Raw genomic sequence first — 17,654 nt, forward strand, 5'->3', positions numbered from 1 at the left:
GGGATAGACGTCGGGTCGCCTCGGATTTACTTCTACATGTAAAATAAAAAGTAGCTAGAATGAAATCTCCGGCAAGATAGAAGCTCTGCGATGTAAAAGGGAATGTGACGGCTGCCATGGCGGGCGCCGGAAGCGCAAATCGCCATGTCACCGACCCAGACAGGCCGTTTTCTCGCTTTTAGGTGAAACCATCGTACGCACCCACCTCAACCTTCTACCTTCACCCATCCAACACTTCCACGCCAACTGATTGCTCTGCGTAGTCAAGTATGTTTCCTATTCCTTCTCCTATGCTTCTGCCTCTACCTCCCTTGTGCCTCATCTCGCCTGCTGGATCACCGCTGACATAGCCGCTGCGCTTCTTAGAGACGACAATCCCCTCGCCCACGCCCTCGACCGAACCCATCGATCGTTCCTGGACCTCGTCTTGGACTAGCTGGATACGTGCGACGCCGGCGAAATCCATTTGGTTTATGTTAGGTGCGTCTACATTGCTCTCCATCCTCATCCGAGTCTTCTCGTCCTCCCCCCAAGTCCACTCCCAAGGTCAGCCGGACTCGGCTAGCAAACATCCATCTACCCATCCTCTGGCATCATCCATCATCTTCACTGTGAATCAGGGTTCCTGGGATCGCATTGTGCTGACACTGGTGGGTTTCCTCTCAGATTACCGACTCTGCCTCTTCCCGACTCATTCTCGGTTGCGACAAGCGGATTCCCCTCCCCCCGTCGAAAAGCCCTGCGTCCAACACTCTTCGACATCAACAACCCCGGTGGTGGTCCATCCACCAGCCAACAACTTCGAATCCTATAACTGTGGTAGGTTTGATGGATTCCTCTTCCCCCTTTACCCCTCTACACCTGCCTCTACCTATACCCGGCCATGGGTCCCGTCATCCGTCTCCTCTATCACACACGAACAGTGCGTTGATGCAGTCATCGGAACAGCTAGCAGAGGTTTCTGTCCCATTCTGGACCGGTCCGCCATGCAAGCAGTCCAGCATGAAGGGCCCTCTGCCCTGGCAGACCACTCGGTCCTGGCGGACGTCTCTCGAGACCTGTCGCTTAAGGGCCCGGTCCCCAAGAACGTCGCCTTCGAGTTGCTGCTGGACGATAACTCCAAAGTTCGAGCCCGCATCCCAATGCGCGTTCAAATATACCCCCACGATACCACGGACTCGATCGTCACCACGGTCAAAAATTTCTATGGCATCTACGACGGTACTGCCAGTGGGGTGAGCTTCGAGGATGAACATGGAACAACTCTCATCGCAAGGTACGAGAATCTGAAAAATAATATGACTGTATACGTCCGGGTCATTCCCATCCAACCATTTGGGGATTCTTTCTACGGTGGCTTCCCCGCCGAGCGCAAGCGGCCCAGCCTAGGTGAACCCTTCCAGATGGTTGATGGCATGGCGCCGGTGATGGATCAGCCATCTCGGCCATCTTCACGGCTCGCACGCAAGCGCAGCACCTCGCCGTCCAACCGGAGTCTGCGCAGTGCTTCTCAGCACAAGCAGACTTCTCGCAGCGGCATCAAAAGCCGGGGCTCAAGTATCCACGGCGGCTATCCCGATGAGGACCCCGGCCTGAGCGACACCGAGTCGACCTATACTCGCAAATCGCGAGGCGACACATTCGCAAGCTCAGAAATCAGCATGGAAAATATACTGCAAGATGGTCGTCGGAAACGACCCAAGTTTGACAGCTCGGTAAGTGATCTTGTGCGCTCGTCTTTTTCTTTCTTCCTCGTCTAATATCTTTTGCTCTCTAGGAACTTCCTCTCTTCGTCCCTCCCCAAGTCCCCCTCACTACCTCGACCTCCTCCATCTCTCCTCAACGTCGTTCCGTCGGTCAGGAAGGTGCTGGCTCACCTTTTGCTCGTCCTACTCATCGCCCTTATAACTACCAGCAAGCGCTGCCATCGCCACAAAGCTACGGCCACAGCGAATATGGGATACAACCAGGGCGCAACACAGTGTATGCGACACCCATGGTTCCTGACCATGCGCACCGCATACCATATAGCCATTCGGCCCCGCGAGTGAGTGGCCCTGGTATCCTGCCTACCCCCGACCCCACTATCGCAAGCTGCATCTCCGACGAAGACGTCGCAATGCAGTTGATCCGCCTCGGCGATGCGTCCAATTTCTCCCATGGGCGCACATCAGCCTCAACGCTTGATGATGCCTTCAGCGGCGCTGCCGACGCAGCCTCTTCCACTGGCGCTACCAGCGACGGAGAGGACTTTAGCGAAGATGAGGATGACTTGCCGGCTCGTCGCAGGCTTGAGTCGAGTCCAATGCTTCCGCCAGGTGCCATCAAGCGCCACCACAAGCGCTTGGATGATATCCTTCCCAGTGCCGACAGCAGTGACCACAGTTCCGACGGCGCCGAAGATGGCATCAAGAGTGAAGGCGAGGAAGACATCTTGTACAAGGAGTTTGCTCCCAAATCCAAGAAGCCGAAGAACCGTCCCGTTTCCGTCAAGCCTCGCAGCCAAAAGCCTCTGGTGAAGCAAAGCAAGAGCAAAACTCCTGCTATTCCGCGCAAGCCCTCTGAAAAGCCCAACTTGGCCGGGCCCATAGCGCCTCTCAGCCCGAGCTCATCACGCAAGGTATCCGGCGGCTCTGTCAACTTCCAGCATCAGCTTGGCGCTGACGAGGAAGACTTGTCCACCAAGCCCCGCTGCCAGCGTTGCCGCAAGAGTAAGAAGGGCTGCGATCGCCAGCGACCCTGTGGTCGTTGCAAGGACGCCGGTATCGGAATTGAAGGATGCGTCAGTGAGGATGAGGGCAACGGTCGCAAGGGCCGGTATGGGCGCCACATGGGAGTCCCAGTCAAGAAGGGAGACGAGCCATCAGAGGAATACTACGAGCTTCCACCGATGCCAGGAACACCCATGACGGCAGCGGACATCGCAGACAAGAACAAGAAGCGGAAGCGCTAATTCTATCTCCAACTACTTTCCCCCCTCCCCCTGTTTACACGGGTATACCACCTCCCATTATCCGAACCTGACCTCTCTCTTGGAACCCTCTCAACGTCGCCACCAACATCCTATCTCTCTCCTTTGACATCCTGACTTCGGTGGTGGGACATGACACTCCTTAAACCGTACCTAACATTTACATTCCCTTTCCCCGATTCCGATTTTACAAAGTCAAGCGGGTTGATCTGTCCTGTCTTTCGGCGTCTGGTCACGGGAATTTCTTTTCTATCAACTTCCATTCACTCTTTCAGACTCAATGCTACTGGTTCTCTGTTCATTTTGCTACTATCGGGTTTTGTTGTGGGTGGTTGACATGGTTGGCTCTGCCTTGTGGGAAGATATATAGTTTTGGTGAAGGCAGAGATGGTGGGGTTGACATGGGCTGTATTAAATGCTATGGCTGTTTTATTTGTGTTTCTGATGAGTACTTTTGGGAATTGAAGTTATATTGCCTATTTCTATCCTTTTCAGCTGTCAGTGGTCAATGGTTGTGAGTGGTGATAGTTAGCAAGCACCAGAGCAATATGCGCTTAGTCACCATTTGACAGAGCGGGGCTAGCTCGATCCGGAATGGAGATGGTGAGTTGGAAATGATGGGAGGGTGAGTTTTAGATGTGCATTCATATTGAATAAGCTACCACTGAAAATCTCGAGGGATTCGTCCTATTGAAAAGTATACCCTCCGGAAGACCAGTGAGTAATTGTATGTTGAAGCTGATCGTTCCTAGGAATCATGTGACTCACAACCTTGGAAGTCGGCGAAAAGTGGCAGAAAGGGCCCCGCGGCATTTTTGAGTCGTGAAGACCGCAACTTTTTTGCCCGCATTAGCTGACCTTTCTCGAGCACTCTACCACCCTATTTTCGTCTTCTTATTAAGGGTTAGACCTGTCGAACCACCTCCTGGATCACGACGAGCCAATGCGCTAGGGAATCCATTACACCAATATCACATTCGAGTAGCAGGACGTCAACGGCGTCTTGCCCGCGCAGCTAATCACCATGCCTCCTAAAGCTGGCACCCGTCGAACAGCAACACGACGAACTGAAGGCTCGGAAGCAACATCCACGCCCGCGGCTGCAGCAGAAACCACTCAAAATGCGCCCGAATCCCGCGGCGCATCTGCGCAGAGCGCAACACCCGGTCCTTCCGGTCGACCTTCAGTGCAACGACTCCAGTCGCTGAAAACAAGAGGTGGCTCCGGCAGCATCGCACCCAAAGCGCGACCAACCTCCGCACTCGGCGGCGAACCAGCGAAACCAGCCCTCAAATACAAGCCCCGAAACGCCGGGCGCCGCAGCAAGGAAGAGCGAGATGCTATCGAGAAACTCGAGGCTGAGCGGAACAGTGAGCGTCTGAAAGAGGCAGCTGCGATCCAGCGTGGCCGGGGTGGCCGTGGTGGGCGTGGCTCTTTCCGTGGACGCGGTGGGCCTGCTGGTATGGCTGCGAGTGGACTGTTCGGCTCGGGGATGGGCGGTGCTCGGCGCGGCCGTGGTGGTGGGAGTGGTGGTGGTGGCAGCGGTGGATATGGAGGATCAAGCAGGGATCGTACGCGATCTGTACTTAGTGCTGGTCCTGGCCGTGCTCAGCTGGATGATGATTCAGATGAAGATGATTCCACGCCTCGGCTCGATATCAACTACATCAATGAATTGGATGACGACGAAGACTTCGACAATCTGCCTCAGGACGTTAAGGGCAAACTTCCATTCCGGCCCAAGAGCGATGGCTTGAAGCCCTACCGCGTGCACCGGATTGAGCACGAGGAGCGTGTTGTCAGCGTCAATATGGAGTCCAGCTCTAGCCGATCTGCGGAACTACGCAAGAAGGCGGAGGCTGAGAAGGCTGCTGATCAAGGCGAGACAACCCCGATGGAGGAGGTTGACGGTGAGCCGCCCGTCAAGGACGAGCCGGTTGATGATAATGATACTACTATGGTTGATGCTGTGCCTCATGCAGAGGACGATGGATTCTTGCCTGCACAAAATGTCCGCGTGCGTCGGAAGGTGCCTCCTTCTCCTCAAAAACCAAAGTCGAAACGAACAGAACCTATTGAACTGGAACCTGAGCTTGCGCGAGACCCGCGGGAGCTGTTGCGCACCAAAGAGGAAATCGACGAATACGACCGACACCTAGAGGACCTGGACCACGTGCGGAATCTTTTGTTCTACGAGGAGCCTGAGAAGACCGAGACTGCAAATGAGACTACCGCCACCGAGCCGCAGACGGCTGAGACCACAGAGGCTGAAAGCACAATCGCGCAGGGTGAAGACGCAGATGAAGGCGAGAAAGAAGACGAAGACGACAAGACTACAAACCCGAAACTCCTCGGCCAGCTCTTCCTAATGCAATTCCCACCCATGACCCCCAATCTCACCGTCCCCGGCTCAACCACCCAACCAACCACTACGCCCGCACCAGCAGCCCCCGGTCAAACAGATGTCAAAACCGAAGACGAGGTGCAAGTGGTAGATGCTGACGCACCAACCACCGAAACACCCAAGGTGATCACGGCAGCCACCGATTGGGCCCTACCCGCCGGGCGCGCAGGCAAGCTCAACGTCCACAAGTCCGGGCGCGTAACAATGGACTGGGGCGGCATCAGCTTCGAACTGGACCGCGCTACAGCGGTGGACTTTGTGCAGGAGGCGCTGATTGTGTCGTCGCCTGAGCCTGACCTGCCGGGCCAGCCGCCCAAGGACGAGTCGGAGCAGCGGGCCTGGTCGATGGGGCAGCTTAGTGGGAAGTTCACGGTGATGCCGAATTGGGATCAGATGCTTTGATTGTTGGACTCATGGCTATGTTGGCGTTGGGGTTGTATATAGAGTTGGTGCAATTGTTAGCTTTGGAAGGATGAAAGTCCCTCGGGAATGCATGTTAGAGCTGTCGCTTGAGAGTCAGCCTTAGAGCCAGCTTTGGATTCATGGAAGAGAATAATTAATTCCAATACCTATACAAGTACCTCACAATCCAATAATGTCCCATCTCCATAAAATCTCTTGTCGCTTCAACCGCGGATCCGCAAATAAGCTTCGATGGCCTATTTTGATTGGGTGTTTCGTACCCCACTCTCCTCTTTGGGCATTCGTTGTACCGTTCACACTCTTGTTTTGAGAGCCCTGTGTGTCTGATAATAAACACTCACGGTGTCGTTAGCAAAATTAGATAAAAGAGGCACGTCGAGTCCCAATCAGTGGAAAGACTCGAACAGCCCGCCATCAAAGCAGATACTACTCCCTCCCGCCAAGCAACCGTTCAAACACCAGACTCACATCCCAAACATCCCCAACCGCAAGTTTGCCACATGTTTCAGCAACGCAGCAGTCCTTCAACTTGGCATAATATCACGCCTCCACCAATAGCACTGGTAACAGCCGCAAGATTACCGTAGGATTATTCCACCAACGGGGAGCGCGGACCACGCTGGAGCGGGACCCAGTCCAATCTGTGCCTCTAGCCGACAAGGCAATCCCGCCTGGGTCTACAAACCGCGTGTAAATATTTACGCCTATCATTGGGCTTCGGTTCCCATACCCGGGAGATTGATGATCTACATGTACAGTGAACTTCCCACGCGGCAGCCGGGGTTGTTATTTTTGGCAACACTGGTATGCGGGCGAAGTGCAGCCGATCGGCGAAGTGCCGAGTTGGCTGCATCTCTATTATCAAGGTACCGGGACGTTTGCCTTGCGTCGAGCAGGGACGAGAGATTGGACACTTCTCGACCCACTGTTACATGGGTCTTTGCGTGACGATCGAGGGCTGGTGGGTCTGAAGAATCAAGGCAGTGAGTGTTTCCCGGAACGAGGAAGTAGTCTGGGGACGTTTTCTTGTTTTCCTGTTTTCCTCGTAGCTCGCGATAGTGCGGGAGAGGGCTGGAAGTGGCGAAATAGCTCTGCTAGCTACCAAAGTAGCGCTAGTAGTAGCGCCGTCGCATCACGGAGAGGCCCAGGGAACGGGACAAGAGAAACGAGAAAAGAGAAAAGAGAAAAGAGAAAAGAGAAAAGAGCAAGGGCGCCACAAGTAGATGCGCACGGCAGGCCAATGAGCCGTCACCTGATAAAGTGCGAGTGGAGTTGGAGTCCCTGACGGGCGAGCCGTGGTTCACCCAATTAAATTACCCTCGAGCTTGCTTCATTTTCATGTCTTTTTTTTTCTTCTCCCTTGACTTCCTGTCCTGCTTCGCTGTTCTTCTTCTTTCTCTTCAGGAGGTCTGTTGACTCGTTGGTTCCATTCGGAGATCGCGTTGAGGCTCTTCGTTGGCGGTACTTCGATTCGGCCCCCTATTCAACCGGCCCCCGTTAATCCATACACACGCCCCCCGTCCAACGGCAAACGAACAAATATAGACCTGGGATATCTCGCCGTGGCCGTCATCATCACCGTTGATCTTATGGTGGAGAATTGAAGAACAGCGAACCCCCTCCACCCCTAGAGCCCTGTTGCCTCGCCAACTTGAATCTCGTCACCGAGACCCGCCTTGGCGTTGCTTGTTTCTCGCAAGCACACCCCGCCAACGCGACGGAATTCCATCCAGAATACCTCGAGATTCGCCATGAGGCCAGTCCTCCTCCTCGTGGCCCTCGCGCCCGCCGTCCTCGCTGGCCCGCAAGCACAACCGCAACGCGACCTCACCCCCGACCTCGCGCGCTCCCGGTTCTTAATACCGGAACACGTTATCGCGCACCAACAGCTCGCCGCGGTCGTCGAACCCGAAGAAAACAGGTCTACACAGCACAGCGCACGGCATGTTCTCCAAGCGCGCAGTGAAGGTTCCCTCGGCCAGACACCGTGGATCGGAATGGCTATCGGGCTCACCTGTACCGCTCTGGCGGCGGTAATGCTGGGTTAGCGCGTGCTACCTGTTCAACTCTTCGATTCTACCTACCTTCTACATCTTCGACCCATTTTGACACGATACGTGACGCGCCCTCCGACCTTTTATCACCTTTAATCCGACTCTTTCTACCTTTACTACCTTTACCTTTACCTTCATCCTCACGTCTACCTCACCTTCGATCTTCGATCTTGACCGTTTCGGCGACTTTTCAGCGACTTCTTTACCTTTGCATCCATGTTCTGATTCCGACTCGGGCATGGGGATCTTTTATTTGAGCCAACCGTTGCATTCCCTCGGGGGAGTATAGACCTGCATGTTGTACATGATACCTTTTGTCTGTGTGAATACATACCTGGGACCAGCCCTGGAGAGCTAGTATAGTTTAGTGCCTGTGTATATATATTCGAAATGCATGGCACCTTTTTCTGTTTGCTTACTGCGACGTTACGTAGACTGCAGTTGACGAGTCACTTTTCCAGTTGTCTGCCTAACCTCGAGCTTCGTTGCCCTCTCAACTATCAGATTGAAAACATCTTTTCCAATGTCACTTGCCTCGCCATCGCTCAGCTACAATCTCAAGAAGACGCATAGACCCCGGATGGACAGCGCACGCCAGAAACCGCCACCGAACCCGTTACGCCCGATTCCGCTTCTCCGCACTTGGATCTGACATCCCTACACGGCCCACACCTCTTTTCCATTTCTATATTTAAAAATCCCAAAAAGGGCTACCACTTAATTCACACACAATGTCCAAAGTCCGCTTTGAAAAATATTCAAACTATCCACCCTACACACCCATATCCTCGCTCGGCCGCGAGCTGGGCATTACATTCGCCTTTATCGGCGCGTGTCTGGTTACGATAGCTATTTATTCCGTTTTTTGGAGAGGTATGTCTCTTTCCTTGGTTCGGGCCTTGTGTATACCTCCAGGGCTCTGGCTTTGATCTATATTCCAAGGTCGATTGTCTGTTCAACGTCTCCCCGTTTTACATCTATACCTATGCCCCACCCATATGAAATAGGACTGGAACTAAGAGATGGAAAGCCCACCAACGCCGCAATGCCTCTGAAGACCTCGCTCGCCGTCGCGCTTTTCATAGTCGCCTCGCGCCAGATGATATGCCATTCGGGACGACAGCGGGCGTAACTGGGAGTTCGGACCATGGGCGCGTGCGTGAGAAGATGCTTGATCGGCTTGCGATGGAGGGTCGGGTGGGTTTGGGGACTGGGTCTGGGAGGGGGGATCTGTTGTGACGGGGCTCAAATCGGACTATATAGTTTGTATAGTTGTGGCTAGAATCTGGGTTGGGGTGGACTCGGTAGTCCTAATCACGAGTGTTCGTTCTTCAGCAACTATGTCCCAACTATCTATTGTCCATTCTACTATACAATTGGGTATCATAGATCATCCACAAACAGGACCCTCAAATCCACGCGTCCATAACAACGACCCCATAATAACAACCATCAGCCCAAGCCCAATACCCACACTGCTCATCCCGTAAACATATGCATGTCTTCTCCTTCCCAAACCATTCAACTCAGAAACCCACGTGCTGATGGTCGTCGTGCTTCCACAGAACCCATCCATGACACCCTGCAGCAGCTGGCACCCGACCAACGCAGATGGAACCACAGCGCCGAGGCCAGACACATGCTGCAAATCATAGCATAAGCCCTCCACAGCAGTGCCGATCATGTTCACGACAAATGTACCAAGCGGGAACGCCGGGATGCGACTGTTCAGAGCCAGCGAGACGTACAACCTCAACAGACAGCCCAGCGGCGCAAAGACCAGCGCAAAGACCGCACGCCCGCGCCAGGTCTCCCTGCCGTCCCGATCTGGTGGCCAGATCGCCAGGAACACGGCGCCGAGCCAGCATCCCCACGCCAACACGACGACAAAACGATCAAGAAACTTGCGAGTGAACGCAAAGGGCACAGTGGGCGTGATCGACTCCAGCGCAAGAGCAAGATGCGCGCCGAAGAGCAACCCCGACAAACTCAACGAAACAGTCACCAGTATGACAGCCACGAGCGCCATGAAACTGTACCCGCCGTTGCGCGACGCAACGCCGTACCCGTCTGGCAAACTCGGGTCCGGAAGTGCGTTGGCGAGCGCAAGAAAGACATCGCGCATAAACGACGAAAACGACGTGAAGCAGCCGCAGAACCCAGTGGTCAGGCCGATGTATAGCGGTATGGTCTTCTTCACAGCTTTGTGTTTCTTCAGGTGTTCCGCGTCCTCGGTATTCGGTGCGCGTGTCGAATTTCCCCATTCCTCGCGAAAGAGGTTCTTGTCTTCGCTGAGAAAACCCATAACCACACTTCCTGCGACATTGGCCTAGAGCACGCCTGTTACGACGGGTGCGCCGGTGTAGAATGTCAAGGCTTGGAGGCCGAGGCGGGCGAGTGTACCGAATATCGAGAAGAATATTAGGTAGGAGACTGTGTAGAAGTGTGTAGCATGTTTGGAACTGAGTGATTCAGGGTTTGGCGCGTCGGGTGAAGGGGTGTTGGTGTTCCATTTTTGACGTTGGTTTGGGTTTGCTTCGACGGGTTCAGGGGCCGCGGTTTCGGTTAGAGGTGGCTCGGTGTCTTTTTCTGGGTCTAGGGTGTGGATGTTGGCCGAGGAGTAGCCGGTGGTGGGCATGGCTCGTGGAGGTTGAAAAAGTTGAGTCGGGCGGAGTTAGTGGATTTGGGTTTTCTGGTGGAGCTGATAAGAGCTCCACTACGTGCTGACACTGCACTGGACATCTTCTCGTGGCTAGGGACATTGGACTCGGCGGTTTTGTTTACAGGGAGAGATGGGGAGGTATGTCAGGGGAAATCATCGAGCCTTTCCTTTCCGTGGTTGACCTGGCTTCTTACGGGTACGACCTCATCGCTGGGGATCCGGATCCTGGATCCATGACGACAGCTCAGCTACAGAATCCATTTACCAAAGCATAGCATAAGCCATGGAAGCAATAAACAAGAAACAATTAATAAAGTCCGGGGTTCCGGTTCACTCTGGGGGAGACGATAAGGTATGCAGCTCGACGTAAGGCAGCGCAGATAAAGGAAGACCCCTCCTTCACGTATACTTTCCCCTCATCCTCAACTCCGACTCCAAATCTACCACGAACAAGATGTCTCTCCCATCGAACGTCCACGTCTCTTCCCACCCCTGTCTCAAGGCTAAGCTGTCTCAGCTACGCTCGCAAAGCACCAGCCCGCGCGAGACTAGAGCTCTTGTGCATGAGATAGCCTCCATCTTAGGCGTCGAGGCCTTTGCCAGCGGACTGAAGCTGATGTCGACAGGCAAGGTAACAAACCATTCAAGATGACCAAAGACCATGCGCTAAGTCAGACAGGACAAAACACCCCTCGGCGAAGAGTATGAAACACAAGGCATCGACCACGCCGACCTGGCACTGGTCCCCATTCTCCGCTCCGGTCTTGGGATGGTCGAGGGTTTGTCTACGATTTCATACATCTCTCTCACTCATAAAACCCCCCATGTAGCTCCTGGGAGATACCTATCCACTTAGGCATACATTATGCAAAAAAAAAAACTAACACATCCAGCCCTAAACTCCCTCCTCCCAACCGCCGTCCCAATCTACCACCTAGGCCTCTTCCGCGACCGCATGACTCTCCAGCCGGTCGAATACTACAACAACCTCCCCTTCCACCGATCCAAGCTCTCGCCCGCCTCGCCCGCTTCCCTGGACTCATCTGCCAACACCGCCGCCGCCTCTCTGGCCGTGCTCTTGGACCCCATCATCGCGACAGGCGCCACGGCCGAAGCGGCGATCCACCTGCTGAAGGAGTGGGGCGTGAAGAGGGTGATCATGTTAAGCGTGCTTGCGACGAAGGATGGGATTAAGCGTGCGGCGGGGGTTTGGGAGGAGGGGGTTGAGGTTTGGGTTGGGGCTATTGACGAGAGGTGTAATGAGAAGGGGATGATTGTGCCGGGAGTTGGGGATATTGGAGATCGGTTGTTTGTTGCTATTGGGAAGTAGATGTGAGTTGTTTGTAGATGGCTTATTGACTGGTATTTTCTTTGGAATTTAAGACTTGATTGATATTGGTACGCAAGGTTGAACTTGAACTACGTGGATAGAGTCCCCGTCAAAATGTTGTATTCATCGATTACGTATAATACATGGAAATAAAGGCATGAAACATGTGCAAAGAGAAACCAAATGCAAGTGATGCAGAGCGGGAAACCAAAAAGCAGACGGACGGGGAAAAGGGACAAAACATGCAATTAACGTCAAATACAGCGACTGGGAAAATACCAGCCGCGAGAAGCAGACGAGGAAAGCAACGCGCGCAAAACATAAATGTCAAAAAAGTGTCAAAAGGTATCAAAAGATCAAAGAGCAGATGGACTGGGGCACGATTAGGGGGTTAAGGTGAAAAACGATAAAAAAGAACTCCATCGAGTGCGAGAACACACAGGACCAGCCGGGTGTCGAGGAAAAAGCAATAAAAAGATGAACACCACACCGGACTCCCTGGTGTAAGAAGAAGGGGAGATGCAACCCAAACAGATCAAAGATCAAAAAGCAGAAACTCAGGAGATCACCTATGAGGCATTACCGGCGAAGTATTTCCCAAAAGCCAAAACACCTGCCTTGCCCACCGGCGATATCCATTCCTGATTTCCCGTGTCCCAATGAAAGCGTCCGAAACGAGAGTAAGAAAGCACAAAAATATTCTTAAGGAGAGTTGTGGAAGATTAGTACGCGGTGCCGACGCTGGCGAGCGACTTGGTTGGCACCGCGTGGATCGGCTGGTCCTTTGCGACACGCAGAGAATCCTCGTAACCGACAAGAGCCTGGGAGTGAAGTTTGAACGACTCGCCCATCAACTTGGTGATTCTATTGGCAGTTAGTATATCATCATAACAGGAGAAGGGGGGGAAAACTTACCCCCAGACAACCACGCCGTCAAGGATGTTACCCCAAACACGGGCGACGGTGGAACTGAGTTTGCCAAAAGCGTCGATGGCGTCGTCGTCGAACAGGTTCCGCACCTTGTTGTAGATGGCCAACTCAGCCTCAGTCGCCGGCTCCTCGTCATGTTCCAGGCGGTAGAGCCAGAGACTCAGGATGACCATCAGGTCGAGGCCGCAGAGAGGGTGCTCAACACTCCAGTTGGTGGCGGAGGTCTTGGCAACCCAGTTGATGCCTTGAATGGCCGCGATCTCAATGCACTCGAAACACTGCTGCACGACCTTGTTCATCTCCTGTCCGCGCTTGACCTTTTCACGAGCAACGGTCATGGCGGCTGCAACCTCGTACGAGGAGTGGTAGCGCATGGCCTCCTGGATGGACTTGAGGTCAACTTCCAGACGAGCACGGGTGTTGCGGTAGACGGCCATGGAGTTGAAGATGAGCGGGTGTCCCTTCTGGGGAGTGCTGAGCGGGACCACGATGGTCTCGGGCTCGCACACTTCAAGAGAGTTCTCCCAGGTCTCCAGTGCTAGGCGCAGCTTGTACTCGGTGACGACATCCTGCAGGGCCTCAAAGCTGCGCTTGTGGTTCCAAACTTGCAGGAACAGGGCGTTGATGAGAACACGGGTAGCAAAGGCGCTGTAACGGGTCTGCTCGCCCTGGAACAGGAAGTCGTGGGCTTCGCGAACGGTCAAGGTGTTGGCACCCACGCTGCGGTGCCAGGTCTCCTCGTCAGATGCATCGAGGTTCCAGAGAGACTCGGACGACGGGAGCTCGAGACTATCGAACTCGTCGAAGCTCATGGCAGGAGTGTGGTTGAAGGTGAGCGTCAACATGCCGAAGAAGATATATACGGCGAAGTACGTGCGGCGGCATGATTCATCCTCAACCCACTCCTCACGAGAGGGCTTGATACCCTGGCGAGCCTCGGTGCGCACCTTGAGCTGATAGCGGTTGCCAGCAACCATATTGGCCAGAAGACTCTTGATGGAGCAAGTCCACTCGAGACCCTTGGGGTCACCGCTCCAGCTTTCGAAGACCATGTTCAGCAGGCTGCTCTGCATCAACCACAGGGGGCACTTGCGAGAATCGAAGTTGTCCTTATGCTGAAGGAATTGGTTGACCAGGACTTTGGAGCCAACATGAAGCATGAAAGAATTATCGCGCTCGAAAGTGTACAGAGCACCGATAGACAGCACGGCAAGCAGCAAAGGTGGCGAGACAGTGGTAGCGTTAAATGACTGCTGATGAAGGAACGGCAGATGGGGGTGGTACAGATTAAAGTACGTGGACAAATACCGGTTCAAAATAGCAGTGGTCGGGAGCTGGAAGGTCTCAGGCAGGGCACCGAGAGTGTCCGCTCCCTGAACACGCTCGACAACCAGGTTGCGCTCCATCTCGTCAGCAATTTGAGGGGCCTTGGGGAGAGTCAATGCCTGACTGGGACCGGGCGACCGGCGATAGTTAACAGGGCTAACGGGGCCGGTCATGGACGGGTACGGGGAAAGCGCGTTCGGCGTAGAGTTTCCAGACATGGGCAGTGAGTTGGACAGGAGAACGTCTCCGATGGGGCCGTGGCGGTCGACAAAGGTGGGCATCGAGCCATGATCCGCGGGCGAGGCGAGTGTATCCCATGGCATCTGGGGCAGGGTAGCGTTGCCCGACAGGTAGGGCTCGAAGGAGCCGCGGCCAGGGGACAACGATTCGGAGCGCTCGGAAACCCGGCCATTCGCCGCTGCTGCAGCCTTATGTTGGAAATCTGTCATCAACATGGCTGCAGTTTCAAGGTCGACCATACCATCACTGCTTGCCTCGATCTGTTCCAGCGTCGCCGGGTCAATGGTGATTGACGGCTTGGATGGGGCGGACGAGGATTTTTGGACCCCTCCACCACGTCGGCGCCCCTCTGCAACCAGGGGAATTCCGCCATCTTTCGCATGGACAGTTCGGTCATGGCGCAGGAGAAGGTCGCGACGAACAAAGGTACTCCGACATTTTAAACATTTGAAAGGTCGCTCTTTCGTGTCTGTATTCCAGTGTTAGTCGGGTCAGTTTTTCATCACCCGGGGCGCGAAAACTTACGGGAACGTTCATGTCTGCTGCGGTGTTCGCTACGGCTGAAAGCGCGATTGCAAAACTGGCACTTGTATTTCTTCTCGGGGGCGGAGGTCTTCTTGGCCGGCGAGTTGCTGGCCGTCCCGGGAGCCGAGGGAGCCATGTGTGTAGGATGATGCCGGATCGACTTAGGCGAAAGGTAACGGCGGTGGTATGGTTCCCTGAGTGAGCTCGCACCGGTTCTGTAGACGTGTCGAAGACAGGAGTTCGTTGGGATGTCTGATCATTCCTTGTGTGGGGGATAGGTCGGGAAAGTGTGTGCAAAGTGGGAGTCCAGCCACAGGCGGACAATAGAAAACCGAAAAGAAACGCTCAGGAAAAGAAAGGCGGGATGAGCGTTGAGCACCGCAAGAGAGGGGAAGGTGTTGATGGTGGGAGGAGGAAGGAGGGGAAGAAGAGGAGGGGTGGGAAGGATGAGGAGAAAAGAGGAATTTAGGAAGTGCCTTTTGGGGGGGCGAGAGTTAGAGGGGGGGGGGAGGGGAGGCTTGGGAAATGGTAAGAAAGGGAGGGGGGAAAGACAGGGAACGGGGACGTGGGCCCAAGCATCGCTTACTACGCGTAGTCGCGCAGAGGGGCGAAAGCGGGACTTGCACGTCCTTCAAAGGCGGTGATTGCGGGCGATTGTACCTGTTTGGCGGTGTTTGGCAGTGCACCTACCAGCCCCCTCTGTCCGGCCACGCACTTCCCGTTCCTACGACCACATCCACTCTTCCCACTGGCCGGTGCCCCCCTTTACCGTACAGAATCGACACGTCGTAATATATTCAAACGCAAATGTAGATTTAACCCGATCGTGCCCACATGGTCGCAAATTACACCCATCCCCTCGGTGCTCGGTCTAGAAGATTGGATACGTAGATACTCAGATAATGATAGATAGTCTACATGAACTATAGCTTATTCCATACACCCAATACATGGAGGGGTAACTCGACTCCGATCCCACAAAAATACCCACGTCCAGGCGTCCATTAAAGAAATAAGAAAATCCAGAAAAGGGAGGGTCGAAATGGGAAATAACACCGCTGTCTGATGCGAGGGCACTGTGGGCCAGACAGAGGTGGCCCCTCGCTCAGGGCTCGATCGGTCGGAGGGGCGCCCTTTGTTTATCGCAGGGGAAAATGTGTGGCTGGCATGTGAGGCGAGTTAGTGTCTCGATCGTGGCACTACGAGAACGACTCCCGTAAGCATAGGGTATCATCTTCATACATAGCTGACGCCCTACGTACGGAGTAACTACGCACTGCAGTCACCTCTACTTCTGTACGATCTTTCTATACATCGCTATCTGTATCGTATCTTATCATGTCACAGTAACCATGGTTCACGCCTACGCTACCCCTCAATGTCAAACCCCTCCCCATGCGATCGGCACATCATCGAAGATAGACTATCGGGTTGATCGGGCCATCGTTACACAGTTCCGAGCAAAACGTCGGGCAATAGGCTGGGTCGGGAATGAGACAGGGATGCGTGCTATTTCCCTGGCATTCTGATCGATCACTAGTGTCCGTATAGTGTATAGAGTGTACGTATAGAGCTGTGACCGGGGCAAATGTACGATGTACGGCCAAGTCTGCCCGATCGGCCCTGCCGTGAATCGTAGCCATTCCCGGGCGCCGCAGTAGTTGCATGTGGGTGTAGTCGATCAATCCACACGCTCTACTACTCCGTATATAGGGTCGAATTACTGATCCGGCCATCTGACGCGCCACAGCTGCCCGTCGTCTTATGTAGTTCCCCTGAGTGACAGATCACCATCCCACCTTGACTGGTCCGGCGTCTCGCCTTGGGGCGCCCCACTGTGTGGCGGTTCAACTGTGCCTCAGAGATGTCCTTGGCTGAGATTGAATTTGATTGTCACGAGTCATGGACCATGGATGTACGGCCGCTGCGAGTTCATGTCTGTGCTACGGTGTGGCTCTGGAGACATCAGCTGCCGAGCTGCAGGCCGATCTGCAACGTGAATCCGTTTTTAAGGGTGAATAACATCATCTGATTCACTGCTGCCGCTTTGGGGCAAGACTCATGCGCTTAGAAGGCTGCCTGGCCTTGAAATCAACATTTAACCTTAGGTGCCACTATAGGGTTAATCGGGACCACCGTAATCCAATAACGCAGGGTATGAATCGCGAGTTGTCCCACACCGCACAAAAGGACATCGTGAATTCCCGGCTCCCCTCCGTGGGGCAACTGCATCATTGGAGCCGAAGATCCGCTCGGACGCGGAGGGACCGACGCGGTTACTTGGGAAACGCGTTCGGGCGACCTCCTCCACTCGCACGACACAGAATGAAAATTGAAGATCCCTTGCCAGCTTTCGGGGAATCTATATCGATCAAATCATTTGTTCTGCCCTCACTTGATAGACGGTACTTTTGTCAACCGGCCCTGAATATCTGGAGGCAACCCCCTTGTTTGATCGATCCCCGAAAGCAAACCGTGGAAGGGTCTCGCGGAACTCCCGGGTGATCATTGAAGCCTCAGCGAACTACTGTATTCTAAGTTCTCACGTCCGCAATTCGTCCACTTATGTACTGAGCGGTGAGCCGGGGAGCTCTGCGCTTTTCAGAGAGGTCGAGAAAAAAAGTCCCTGATTCGACCTGTGTTGAGGTCACCTACGATCCACTTTCCGATGCAGCGGACCGACCCCGTCCAACGTTCTCGACCCAAGCAGGAACAGGCTCTCATGACGACGCGGCGCATAAGAGAGCGGTGACCAGACCGCCTTGCTTCTGTACAGTTGGCCCACTCAT

The 17,654-nt window shown here is 54.2% G+C and overlaps 7 protein-coding genes across 7 annotated transcripts; 4 read left to right on the plus strand and 3 right to left on the minus strand.

Annotated features, from left to right (window-relative positions):
* Positions 1–220: 220 nt before the first annotated feature.
* N7498_008453 (uncharacterized protein) lies at positions 221–466 on the minus strand (the record flags this gene model as incomplete). The annotated part of the gene is made up of 1 exon (XM_058455515.1): positions 221–466. The coding sequence occupies one exon, from the start codon at positions 464–466 to the stop codon at positions 221–223; it is 246 nt and encodes an 81-aa protein (XP_058305503.1).
* Positions 467–473: 7 nt separating this feature from the next.
* N7498_008454 (putative C6 finger domain protein) lies at positions 474–2,953 on the plus strand (the record flags this gene model as incomplete). Its single annotated transcript, XM_058455516.1, has 4 exons — positions 474–480; positions 667–819; positions 949–1,715; positions 1,778–2,953. 4 exons carry the CDS (start codon positions 474–476, stop codon positions 2,951–2,953), a joined length of 2,103 nt encoding a protein of 700 aa, XP_058305504.1.
* Positions 2,954–3,995: 1,042 nt separating this feature from the next.
* Positions 3,996–5,777, plus strand: N7498_008455 (putative DNA-directed RNA polymerase III RPC4; the record flags this gene model as incomplete). The annotated part of the gene is made up of 1 exon (XM_058455517.1): positions 3,996–5,777. The coding sequence occupies one exon, from the start codon at positions 3,996–3,998 to the stop codon at positions 5,775–5,777; it is 1,782 nt and encodes a 593-aa protein (XP_058305505.1).
* A 1,772-nt stretch (positions 5,778–7,549) lies between these two features.
* N7498_008456 (uncharacterized protein) lies at positions 7,550–7,846 on the plus strand (the record flags this gene model as incomplete). The annotated part of the gene is made up of 1 exon (XM_058455518.1): positions 7,550–7,846. The coding sequence occupies one exon, from the start codon at positions 7,550–7,552 to the stop codon at positions 7,844–7,846; it is 297 nt and encodes a 98-aa protein (XP_058305506.1).
* Positions 7,847–9,242: 1,396 nt separating this feature from the next.
* On the minus strand, positions 9,243–10,490 carry N7498_008457 (FluC/FEX family fluoride channel; the record flags this gene model as incomplete). The annotated part of the gene is given in 2 exon segments (XM_058455519.1): positions 9,243–10,181; positions 10,200–10,490. The coding sequence occupies 2 exon segments, from the start codon at positions 10,488–10,490 to the stop codon at positions 9,243–9,245; spliced, it is 1,230 nt and encodes a 409-aa protein (XP_058305507.1).
* A 478-nt stretch (positions 10,491–10,968) lies between these two features.
* N7498_008458 (uracil phosphoribosyltransferase) lies at positions 10,969–11,844 on the plus strand (the record flags this gene model as incomplete). Its single annotated transcript, XM_058455520.1, has 3 exons — positions 10,969–11,145; positions 11,194–11,293; positions 11,408–11,844. 3 exons carry the CDS (start codon positions 10,969–10,971, stop codon positions 11,842–11,844), a joined length of 714 nt encoding a protein of 237 aa, XP_058305508.1.
* A 722-nt stretch (positions 11,845–12,566) lies between these two features.
* On the minus strand, positions 12,567–15,001 carry N7498_008459 (C2H2-type zinc finger protein; the record flags this gene model as incomplete). The annotated part of the gene is made up of 3 exons (XM_058455521.1): positions 12,567–12,708; positions 12,760–14,809; positions 14,866–15,001. 3 exons carry the CDS (start codon positions 14,999–15,001, stop codon positions 12,567–12,569), a joined length of 2,328 nt encoding a protein of 775 aa, XP_058305509.1.
* Between the last annotated feature and the right edge of the window lie 2,653 nt (positions 15,002–17,654).

Source organism: Penicillium cinerascens (genome assembly GCF_028974065.1).
Source record: "Penicillium cinerascens strain IBT 15544 chromosome Unknown scaffold_4_segment0_segment0, whole genome shotgun sequence".
NCBI lineage: Eukaryota > Fungi > Ascomycota > Eurotiomycetes > Eurotiales > Aspergillaceae > Penicillium > Penicillium cinerascens.